The sequence below is a fragment of the Ranitomeya imitator genome, chromosome 5 (genome assembly GCF_032444005.1).
Source record: "Ranitomeya imitator isolate aRanImi1 chromosome 5, aRanImi1.pri, whole genome shotgun sequence".
In the NCBI taxonomy this organism is placed as follows: Eukaryota; Metazoa; Chordata; class Amphibia; order Anura; family Dendrobatidae; genus Ranitomeya; species Ranitomeya imitator.
The window spans coordinates 265,864,296-265,877,204 of NC_091286.1; the positions used below are offsets into that span (position 1 = coordinate 265,864,296).

Below are 12,909 nucleotides of genomic sequence, written 5' to 3' on the forward strand. Positions count from 1 at the left end.
CGATACCTGCAGCGTCTCCATTTTTCGTGACCTGAGGTTGGGTGAGGGCTTATTTTTTGCTGACGTTTTTAGTGATACCATTTTGGTGCAGATACGTTTTGTTGATCGCCCGTTATTACATTTTAATGCAGTACCGCAGTGACCAAAAAAAACGCAATTTTGGCGTTTCAAATTTTTTTTCTCGTTACGCAGTTTAGCGATCAGGTTAATGCTTTTTTTATTGATAGATCGGGCGATTCTAAACTCGGCGATACCAAATATGTGTATATTAAATTTTATTTTTGTTTTATTTTGAATGGGGCAAAAGGGGGTGATTTCAACTTTTATATATTTTTTTTATTTAACATTTTTTTTTTTTAACTTTTTTTTTTTTACTTTTGCCATGCTTCAATAGCCTTCATGGGAGGCTAAAAGCTGGCATAGCCTGATCGGCTCAGCTACATAGCAGCGATCATCAGATCGCTCCTATGTAGCTTAATTACAGGCTTGCTATGAGCGCCGACCACTGGGCGGCGCTCACAGCAAACCAACATCAGTAACCATAGAGCAGTGATTTTCAACCTTTTTTGAGCCGCGGCACACTTTTTATACTTAAAAAATCCCGGGGCACACCACCAACCAAAATGGCACAAAATGACACTAAAACAGTACATATTATACATATAGTTAATAATATAGATTCTAAATGTATTTATACTCACTCAGTGTGAAACCTGGGCCTGTTTCGATAAACACAAAAGGGATATCCTAGCAGGAATGGTGGAAAGACACACACGAAGCTCTTCCTCAACAGTTCTGTCTCTTCCTGTTTTTAGTTTTTATCGCAGTCAAGCTTGAGAAGCCCAGCTCACATAGATATGTGGTCGAAAATGGGAGCAATGTCAAAATAGCTTTGTTGGCCAGAATGGGGAACTCCTTGGCAACAGATAACCAAAAACTGTCCAAAGAAAGATCAGCAAACTTTAGCTTTAAACCGCGATCTTGCTTCAGTTCAATGAGTTCCTCTTGCTCCTTTAAAGTCATGTCCTTTCCAGCAACGGATAATGAGCTGTATGGGTCCCTAACCCAGTCAAGGCATTCTGTGAAGGTTGAAGAGAAATAAAACGATAACTTCTCCTCAAGAGTTTTCAAATGTCTGCCAATCACCTCGCACATTGCAGCAGTATTGTCATCATGCAGTTTCTCGGTGAGCGGGAACATCTGAAGGTTGCCACCCTGCACATGTTGCTGCCAGAGCTGCACCTTTAAACAGAATCCGTTCATTTTATCAGTGCTTGTAAGCAGGTTTTCATTTCGGCCTTGCATCCGTGTGTTTTGTTCATTCAGATATTGAAATCTATCAGCCAGGCATGCCAGCTTTGCACACCACTGATCACTTGCAAGCAGTTTTGAATAATCGGACCTCTCGTTTGTCAGAAATATTTTAAGTTCCTCTCGCAACTCATACACACGGGCCAGCACTTTGCCGCGTGACAGCCACCTGACCTCCGTGTGGAGCAATAAGATTTTATGTTCCGCTCCCATTTCTGTACACAAAGACGCAAATAAGCGACATCTCAAAGGTCGCGTCTTCACAAAGTTCACTATGCGCACAACATCATCCAGCACAGGAGCTAGATCTGCTGGTAAGGTCTTTGCAACGAGGGCCTCACGGTGCAAGAAACAGTGGGTAACAAGAACATCTGGGTTTCTTTCTTTAACCCTACTTACAAAGCCTTTGATGCGCCTGACCATGGCTGCGGCTCCATCAGTGCAGACACCTGTGCAGTTTTCCCATGTAAGCCCACTTTTATCAAGATATTCCGATGTGACCTGGAATATTACCTCTCCTGTTGATTTTTCTGGCAGTGCCTTGCAAAATAGGAAGTTTTCTGTAATGGCTTCTCCATCCACAAAACGCACATTGGCCAACAGCTGACAATGTCCACTGATATCCGTCGACTCATCAAGTTGCAAGGCAAATTTCTTACTGATGCGCACTTTTTCCAAAACAACTGTTTCAATGTCCGCAGACATGTCATCAATCCGTCTGGCAATTGTGTTATCAGAGAGAGGCACTTTAGCTATCTCTTTGGCTGCGTCAGGGCCAAGCATCTCATTTACAATAGCTTTACAAGCTGGCAGTATTAATGTTTCTGCCACAGTGTGTGACTTTTTTGATTTAGCTATGAGTTCAGCAACAAGGTAGCTAGCTTTGAGGGCTCTCTCATTTACCTTTGTGCTTTTTCTCAAAAAAGTTGCCCCTTTCTCATTGTTTGTACGTAAGTGTACAAAATACTCCATCGGCTTGTTTTGAACGGAAGGGTGTTTCGTTTGGAGATGGCGTTTAAGCTTGCTTGGCACCATGGCGCTATTAGATAGCTTCTCACCACACACCAAGCACAGTGGTGTTGGTGCTGTCGCATCCCCAGTGAAAGTAAATCCAAATGAAAGATAGCTTTCACTGTATTGCCTTGAGCTCACCGTCTTGTCTTTTTTCTTTTGTCGACCTCTCTTACTAGGGCCTTCATCTGGGTTAGAATTGTGTCCAGGGTCCTGTTCGGCATTTGCCTTTTCCATTCTCAAATACTTCTCCATCACTGCTGAGATAGTGTGCGCAGCCACACACTAAAATAGAAGAGTATTACATTATATCTGGCACACTTAAAGGACCTCTGCCAGGCATATTTCACTCTTGAGGGCTTAAAAAGCAGCTCTTGTGGTGATAAGAAGCTGATTTAAACCCCCCCAAAAGTGAACTCCATGAGAGCTGTATGTGTGGAATAATAACTTATATTACTACGGTCTGCATTTCCTGCTTGAATTGACACTAGTGACGTAGCACTCAGATTTCTCTATAAGTAGAATAGAGCCGGCTGCAAAGTGCTACGCCACTAGAGTCAATTCAAGCAGGACATGACTGCTGAAGACCGCCAAAATATAATTTATTATTCCACACATACAGCTCTCACGGAGTTCACTCTTGGGGTTTTTAAATCAGCTCCTTATCACCACAAGAGCTGCTTTTTAAGCCCTCAAGAGTGAAATATGCCTGGCAGAGGTCCTTTCAATAAATTATTTATTTTAAAAAAAGTGAAATAAAAAGGATAACCCCCTCATATATACAATCCCATGTAACCTCATACATACAGTCCCATGTGTATATATATATATATATATATATATATATATATATATATATATATATATATATATATATATATATATATGTCCCATGTAAACTCATACATACAGTATATGAGCACATAATTATCAGCACCATATATTGTGGTGATATGCACTGTACAGCGCCACAGTGTATGGTGCTGATAATTATGTGGCTCATATACTGCAATATAAAGGGGTACAATGAGAAATACTATGGCCATGAGGCCAGAGTACAAGTGCCAGCTCATATACTCATAGTAACATAGTAACATAGTTAGTAAGGCCGAAAAAAGACATTTGTCCATCCAGTTCAGCCTATATTCCATCATAATAAATCCCCAGATCTACGTCCTTCTACAGAACCTAATAATTGTATGATACAATATTGTTCTGCTCCAGGAAGACATCCAGGCCTCTCTTGAACCCCTCGACTGAGTTCGCCATCACCACCTCCTCAGGCAAGCAATTCCAGATTCTCACTGCCCTAACAGTAAAGAATCCTCTTCTATGTCGGTGGAAAAACCTTCTCTCCTCCAGACGCAAAGAATGCCCCCTTGTGCCCGTCACCTTCCTTGGTATAAACAGATCCTCAGCGAGATATTTGTATTGTCCCCTTATATACTTATACATGGTTATTAGATCGCCCCTCAGTCGTCTTTTTTCTAGACTAAATGATCCTAATTTCGCTAATCTATCTGGGTATTGTAGTTCTCCCATCCTCTTTATTAATTTTGTTGCCCTCCTTTGTACTCTCTCTAGTTCCATTATATCCTTCCTGAGCACCGGTGCCCAAAACTGGACACAGTACTCCATGTGCGGTCTAACTAGGGATTTGTACAGAGGCAGTATAATGCTCTCATCATGTGTATCCAGACCTCTTTTAATGCACCCCATGATCCTGTTTGCCTTGGCTGCTGCTGCCTGGCACTGGCTGCTCCAGGTAAGTTTATCATTAACTAGGATCCCCAAGTCCTTCTCCCTGTCAGATTTACCCAGTGGTTTCCCATTCAGTGTGTAATGGTGATATTGATTCCTTCTTCCCATGTGTATAACCTTACATTTATCATTGTTAAACCTCATCTGCCACCTTTCAGCCCAAGTTTCCAACTTATCCAGATCCATCTGTAGCAGAATACTATCTTCTCTTGTATTAACTGCTTTACATAGTTTTGTATCATCTGCAAATATCGATATTTTACTGTGTAAACTTTCTACCAGATCATTAATGAATATGTTGAAGAGAACAGGTCCCAATACTGACCCCTGCGGTACCCCACTGGTCACAGCGACCCAGTTAGAGACTATACCATTTATAACCACCCTCTGCTTTCTATCACTAAGCCAGTTACTAACCCATTTACACACATTTTCCCCCAGACCAAGCATTCTCATTTTGTGTACCAACCTCTTGTGCGGCACGGTATCAAACGCTTTGGAAAGCGTTATGAGCTGGTACTTGTAGTACTCCAGCCTCATGACCATAGTATTTCTCATTGTACATTTCTCATTGTTATATGCAGTATAACATTATAAGCATTGTTATATGCATGTCCAGATTTGTGCCCCCATACTGTCCAGATCTGTGCCCCAATAGGGGGCACAAATCTGGATAGTATGGGGGCACAAATCTGGACAGAATGGGGGCACAGATCTGGACATATGGGGGCACAAATCTGGACAGTATGGGGGCACAGATCTGGACAGTATGGGCCGTACTGTCCAGATCGGTGCCCCCATAATGTACAGATTTGTGCCCTTATATGTCCAGATTTGTGCCCCCATATGTCCAGATCTGTCCCTCCATTCTGTCCAGATTTGTGCCCCCATACTGTCCAGATCTGTGCCCCAATAGGGGGCACAAATCTGGATAGTATGGGGGCACAAATCTGGATAGTATGGGGGCACAGATCTGGACATATGGGGGCACAAATCTGGACAGAATGGGGGCACAGATCTGGACAGTATGGGGGCAAAAATCTGGACATTATGTTATGGGGGCACAGATCTGGACAGTATGGGCCGTACTGTCCAGATTGGTGCCCCCATAATGTACAGATTTGTGCCCTTATATGTCCAGATTTGTGCCCCCATATGTCCAGATCTGTGCCCCCATACTATATATATAGATATATAGATATATATATATATAGATATATATATATATATATATATATCTATATATCTATATATCTATATATATATATATCTATATCTATATCTATCAGTTTTGCTGTTGGCTGTTGCCCCTGCCCTGGCCGCTGCTCCCTCCCCTATCATGCATGCAAACTCTCCACCCGGTCCCCGTGGTCTTTAGGACTGAATTACTACCGTCACCGTCCACTCCAACCACACACGCCACCCGAACTGAGTCACCGGCGCTACGACACTTAGCAGCAGCTGCGGCAGCCTGTCACACGCTCAGCGTGACAGAGCCAGACTGTGACGTCAGCCGCTGCTGGCGCTTCCCTGATGCGGAAGTGCCAGCGGCGGTCAGACCGCTGAAGGAAGGGACTCAGGCAAGCAAGTGAACCGGAGGGGGCACCATAGTTTGGGGAACGTTCCCCGCGGCACACCCGACCATGTGTCGCGGCACACTGGTTGAAAAACACTGCCATAGAGGTCTCAAGGACCTCTATGGTTACTATCCTGATGCATCGCTGACCCCTGATTATGTGACGGGGTCGGCAATGCGCGCATTTCCGGCCGCGCGGCCGGAAGCGGTAGTTAGATGCCGCTGTCAGCGTGTGACAGCGGCATTTAATTAGTTAATAGCGGCGGGTGGATCGCGATTCCACTCGCCGCAATTGCGTGCACATGTCAGCTGTTCAAAACAGCTGACATGTCGCGGCTTTGATGTGGGCTCACCGCCGGAGCCTGCATCAAAACAGGGGATCTGACCTCAGATGTACTATCCCATCCGAGGTCAGAAAGGGGTTAAAAATATTTTTAATTTTTTCCATTCTTTGCAGTTAGGGTTGTGTTGGGGGTTAGGGTCGTGACGTGTTAGGGTTTGAATTAGAATTGGGTGGGTTTCCAATGTTTAGCCACATCAGGATGTCTTCAAACGCGACATAGTGCCCACCATAGATTCCAACTACCGTATATACTCGAGTATAAGCCGAGATTTTCAGTCCACTTTTTTGGGCTGAAAGTGACCCTCTCGGCTTATACTTGAGTCAGTGTCGGTGTGGGGTCGGCGGGTGAGCGGGAGCGGCGGCTGTGATATACTTACCTGCTCCTGGCGCTGTCCCTGCATGTCCCATGGTCTCCGGGCAGCGCTTCCTGTGTTCAGCGGTCACGTGGTACTGCTCATTAAAGTAATGAATATGCACGCATATTCATTACTCTAATGAGCGCTACGTGACCGCTGAACACAGGAAGACCGCGCCGGGAGCAGGTGAGTATATCAGGGGAGGGGGAGCATTGTGCGATAGTCACCTTCCACGTTCCATTGCTGCACGCTGCTCTGTCTTCCGTCCTCTGGCTGTGACTGTTCAGGTCAGAGGACGCGATTAGTGTACGCGCCGCCCTCTGCCTGAACAGTCAGTGCGGAGGATGGAAGACAGAGCAGCGCGCAGCGATGGAACGTGGAAGGTGACTATCGCAAGTGCCAGGGGCCTGAGCGAAGAGTGGTAAGTATGTGATTTTTTTTTTTTTTTTTTTTCATTTTAATTGCAGCAACAGCAAATGGGGCAAATGTATGGAGCACCTTATGGGGCATATATGAGGAGCATCTTATGGGGCATATATGAGGAGCATCTTATGGGGCATAAGGTGTGGAGCATCTCATGGGGCCCCTAATGTGCGGAGCATCTCATGGGGCCATAATGTATGGAGCATCTCATGGGGCCATAATGTGTGGAGCATCTTATGTGGCCACAATGTGTGGAGCATCTCATGGGGCCACAATGTGTGGAGCATCTTATGGGGCCATAATGTGTGGAGCATCTTATGGGGCCATCAACCTTTATGCAGCATTGTATGGGGCAAATGTTTCTATGGAGCATCTTATGGGGCCATTATTAACCTTTGTGCAGCATTATATGGGGTATATTTTAATATGGAGCATCTTATGGGGCGCATCATGAACTATATGGAGCATTATATGGGGCTCCTGATTCAATATGGATATTCAAAACCACTTAACCTACTGATGTCTCAATTAATTTTACTTTTATTGGTATCTATATTTATTTTTGACATTAACTGGTAGCTGCTGCATTTCCCACCCTAGGCTTATACTCGAGTCAATAAGTTTTCCCAGTTTTTTTGTGGCAAAATTAGGGGGGTCAGCTTATACTCTGGTCGGCTTATACTCAAGTATATACGGTAATTTTGCATTCAAAAAGTCAAACGGTGCTCCCTCCCTTCTGCCATGCGCCCAAACAGTGGTTTTCCCTCACATATGGGGAATCTGCATACTCAGGAGAAATTGCACAACAAATTTTGTTTTCCATTTTCTCCTGATACTCTTATGAAAATAAAAAAGTTTGGGTCTAAAGTAAATTTTTTGTGAAAAAAGTTAAATGTTAATTTTTTCCTTCCACATTGCTTTAGTTCTCGTGAATTACCTGAAGGGTTAATACACTTTTTGATTGTGGTTTTGAGTAGATTGAGGGGTGCAGTTTTTAGAATGATGTCATTTTGGGGCATATTCTGTCATATTGGCCCCTCAAAGTCACTTCAAATGTGATGTGATGTGATGTGGCTCCTAAAAAAATGGTTTTGTAAACCTTTATAACAGGGGTCCCCAACTCCAGGCCTCGAGGGCCGCCAACAGTGCAGGTTTTCAGGATTTCTTTAGTATTGCATCGGAGGTAATGTGATCATCTGCACAGGTGATGATTCCAACCCCTGTGCAATACTAAGGAAATCCTGAAAACCTGCACTGTTGGCGGCCCTCGAGGCCTGGAGTTGGGGACCACTGCTTTATAAGTTCCTAACAGAAAAAAAGTTTCCAAAATTGTGCTGATGTAAAGTAGACATGTGGGAAATGTTATTTATTAACGATTGTATGACTTGACTCTCTGATTTAAGGGCACATATTTTAAAAATTGAGAAATGTAAGATTTTCAAAATTTATGCAAAATTTGTGTTTTTTTCATAAATAAAACAAGTCTTATCGAAAACTGACATGAAGTACAATATGTCAAGAAAAAACATTCTCAGAATCACCGGGATACGTTGACGCGTTCCAGAGTTATAACCTCATAAAGTGACAGTGGTGAGAATTGTAAAACTAGGCTCTGTCACTAAGGGGTTAAAGGAGTTATCTATGTCAAAATAAAAAGTCTGCAGTTAGTCTGAGGTCACATGGCTGCGTGATTTGCATATAGCATACTCGCAGCTGCATGCCAACTAGACTTCTCCATTGAAAGAAACTATGCAATTTAAGCGACACATGACCGCAAGTATGTAATTCTCACACATGCAGTCACGTGACGGCCCACTTACTCAAGGAAATTGTCAGTGTGTCACATAGTGTCTGCATTCTTTTGATTTCATCCTGAACAACCCCTTTAAATAATCTTTTGCAGACCCATGCCATTGCTTTTATACCTGTAAGGCCTTATTGTGTGTAAGATCAGCTCTCGTGCTCTTGACATTCTATTAGATTTGTGTGACTGGAGTTTGCAGAATAGACAAAAGTGGCTTTCACCAGTTTTTACTAAGCATGTTTTTATTGCCATCTCCTAAAATATTATTTCTTTCTGCTCAACAGGTGGCAATGTCGTCATTCTCAATACCTGGGGAGATGAATCTGGACCACATGTGCAAGCACTCCACTTCAGTTTTGCTTTAGGGGCTCTGTTGGCTCCAATATTGGCAAAATTAATCCCAGAAATTCTGCCACTTGATAAGCTTCGTCTCACAGAATTGCCGCAGCTGAAGGGTATCAACCAAACATCCCAGGAATTGCTAGATCTGCGTTGGGGAATAAAAAAATCCATGTTATCCTATATTGTTATTGCAACATATATTTTGCTGGTTTCTTTATTTTTATTTATCTTGTACAGCAAGACCCAGTCCAACCAGTCCGCCATCAAGAGCACAGAAGAGAAAGTACGGACAGCCAAATACCACAATGCCCTCATATTTCTCCTGGTCTTGTTCTTTTTCTCCTATGTTGGTGCAGAAGTTGCCTATGGTTCCTATATTTTTACTTATGCCATCACTACAGCAGAAATGGATCACGATAAAGCAGCTGGACTGAATTCAATATTTTGGGGAGTGTTTGCCGCAGTTCGAGGTTTGGCCATCTGTTTTGCCACGTGTTTGTATCCTGGCACCATGCTACTGCTTAGTGTGATTGGTTGTGCTGTGTCATCTTTGTTTTTACTCCTTTTTCATACCCACCCCATTGTGCTTTGGATTGGCAGTGCACTCTATGGTGGCTCTATGGCTACCACATTTCCTAGTGGCTTTTCTTGGGCTCAACAGTACACAACCATTGGAGGAAAGTCTGCCTCCCTGTTTGTTGTTGGGGCAGCCCTAGGTGAGATGGCTATTCCTGCTTCTGTAGGTTACCTTCAGGGATTATTTCCTGCCCACCCAGTACTTATGTACACAATCTTGACGGCTTCTGTGCTGACTGCAGTTCTGTTTCCAGTTATGTACAAAGTCGCCACTTGTCCCAAAGACCAGACTCGGTGGGGTGGAATTGAAAGTGAGGACCGGAGGGCTTTACTTTCAGGTTCTGGAATAGACGAGGAGGAAGAAGAGGAAGAGGATGCTCGGCAATGGAATGAAGCAGACTTTGAATCTATTGAGATGAACGATAGGAGTAAAAATGACAACACTGTGATACAAGGGAACGCATCAGAAGTGACTTCAACCTCGCATGTCAGCAGTGAGTCGGTAACAAAAAATGGGACTGCAATAGATGTGATTGGTAATAAATCTCCCTCCAAAAAACTCAATGCTGACAGAGAAAAAAATGACTAAAAAACGTTGCTGAAATTATCTTCAATTATTGGCTGAAATGATCTTCCTTGTAGGATGCATTGATAAGTTCTTAAAAAAAAAAATGAAAGCACCGTCCAGTAATGGGATAATTAATCATCTCACGTAGCCGAAGTGTTAAAATCAAGGGTGTTGCTTGTTATCGTACTGTTCAATTACTTGGGGCTGAGTGAATCTGAAAGACCCTTGAATTATATTATTGCACTTACATGGTGGTATGTTTCTAGTGGTAATATTTTACTGTGAGGATGTATGCAGGGGAAAATACGAGGTACCATTAGCTATCTAGGCTTATGGAGAGATGAGCTGGCCATACTTTCAAGTGCATTACTGTTGAGGCCTCCTTCATCAAGACTTTTTTTTATAACAATCATTATTGGTGGCATTAATACATGCACTGTTAAAGGCAAAATAGAGAAGCCGATAGGAAATGCATGTTTTTTTTTTACACAAAATAGACATGTACCAAAACATACTGTTTGTAAAAAGAAAAAAAAGGAGGCTAAAATCTTCTCCCCTCCACACACAGTAAAGGATAAGGGCAGAGATGCTTCACGTGAGTGCAGGATCCCACCTTCTGGGTTATAATCTGACTTTTGGCTTGACCAATATAATTGTAGATGCCACACAAGGTAATGCCCTTGGGCACACATTTATATACATTGTGTTTTGTGTGTGGTTTTTTTCTGAAATGGTTTTCAGAGCGTATTTAATTTTTTTTCCTAATTTTGGAGAGTAAAAAAAAAAAAAAAAAAAAAAAAGCGTGTGGGGTAAGAAAATTACGGTAACTTAGGAAGGAATAGCTTAATAATGATAATGATGATGAATACTCTATCGGGGTAAAACAAGAAACATGGTCATTGCATGTATACCAGTGACTTGACTTGGGCATTTTTCCTTTTGGTTTACATTAATTTCTCTCTAATGTTTCCTAAGCGAGGTTGTGTTGAACTCTGGATTTCCATAGGGATAAGACTTGAGTTCTGTGGCAAATTGGGCTGTCATAAAAAAAATGAGAATTCAAAATTAAATTAGATTTTAACCATGTGCTGCTTAAGGATTCCAAAAGTAGTCAGGTTGAAGAAAAGCTGCTTCTTTGCTGTATAGGACAGAGTCCTTTGCATCCCGCACTAACCTAAGCACTCCTCTGGATGTGGTGTATGCTAGGGGTGAATCCAGCTTCTGATATGATCCCTTCCAGGAGGTGGAAGCAGCATTAAGTGATGACAGGTATGCTGGCTTTAAAATGAATGTTAAATGTGATTATGCTGCAGTTTTGTTAATCTCACAGTTTCACAGACGCAGCGCTCTGAGGGCGATATCCCAGACATCCGATGTATTCATGGGCAGCGCATTACCACACTGCATTGATTGACGTCTCTGTGTGCATAGTAAAAGAACCTAATCTGTCAATCACTTGAATGTGCCAGCCTGCTAAATTGCAGTACATTGAAACTATTAACTGTGAGTCAGCAAACGTACAGCAGAGATACAGATAATGGACACAAGGAGAAATCAGTGTGCCTTTTACTAGTCTAGGATACTGTCACATCTTAAATGTCATGACAGATTCATTTTAATTCTTAAAAACTGAGAAATTCTAATTCTGAGAAAAACCATAATGAACAGACACACTCCTTGATTCCAGCGAAGTGTCACTTATTGGGCTGCTTGCTGGAGTTTTGAATTTCCTGCTGATAAAACAGTGACTTTATCAAGGAGGACTAGTAACCCTGCAACCATGTAGTCCAACTACGCCCCCACCACTGATTGGCAGCAGTCTGTGTGCACTCTCTATAGGCTGAAAACTGCCAATCAGTGGTGTGGGCGGGGTTATAGAGAGCACAGAACTGGTAGATCTGAGGCAGATAAAATGGGGATTTTATCCAAACTGCAGCAACCAGTAAGGTAAGTGAAACAAAGCTAGAATTAGGGTGTGTGCCCTTACTTCATGCAGCTGTATGATAGGCTTGCAAAAACCTGCTGACAGATTCCCTTTTAAAGCGTAGTAAGTCTACATTATTCTGCTGCACAGAGTAAAAATATCTCAAAATGTCAGTCACTCCTAGAAAATAATTCTTTTCAGAGCTTACGCCAAGCTGAGGAGGATGAGAACGGCTGCCCTAGACAATCTATAACTGGACATCTTTTTCTTTACTGTAATGCTGTTATTGGCAATGGGTTTTATTTAATTGTGAATTTGAATTAATGCTTTATTTTTAAAAATGACTTTATGAAATATGTGGCGCACACTTTAACTGTAGGTATGTAAGTAGGCCAGAATATTAGAAAAGAATTACACAGCCGTGAATTAGGAAATATATGAAGGCACTCGCTGCTTATTCTGTCTGGTGCAAGTACATTGGGAAATGACTATTGTTTTGTGTTTAGTCATCTATTTCACTTTCTTCCTCTAAATACCAATAGTTCTTGTTTTTCATCTTTTCCTTCATAATAAAATATATACTGTTGTTTGGAGTGACTTGTGCCTTTGGACTTATGTATTACCTTACCACACCCAATGCTTACTAAAGTTATTAAACAAGTTTACAGCAGGCCAGACCTTCTCAAGCAGATTTGTCAATATTCAAACTACATAGATCTTAGACCAGATGGGACTGGTGTCCTTACTTTGAAAATGTGTCAGATTGTCAGTAAAATCCACAAATTAAAAACCGTTCAGCTCGAGCTGGACTTTCTAATACAGCAATTTTTGTATGGATTATCAAAAGTACATCTGCCTCATCAGGTCAAAGACTTATTTACTAATATAAGCCGTTTGCATTGGTGACAGATTCT

General features: G+C 42.3%; 1 protein-coding gene across 1 annotated transcript in view; it reads left to right on the forward strand.

The window, feature by feature from the left end:
* Window positions 1–12,670, forward strand: part of MFSD4B (major facilitator superfamily domain containing 4B) — a 66,474-nt gene extending 53,804 nt beyond the window's left edge. Inside the window, exon 4 of the mRNA XM_069726143.1 lies at window positions 8,870–12,670. Within this exon, the coding sequence (XP_069582244.1) occupies window positions 8,870–10,092 (1,223 nt within the window). The 3' untranslated portion in view covers window positions 10,093–12,670. The remainder of the gene's footprint in view (window positions 1–8,869) is intronic.
* The last annotated feature ends 239 nt before the right edge of the window (window positions 12,671–12,909 follow it).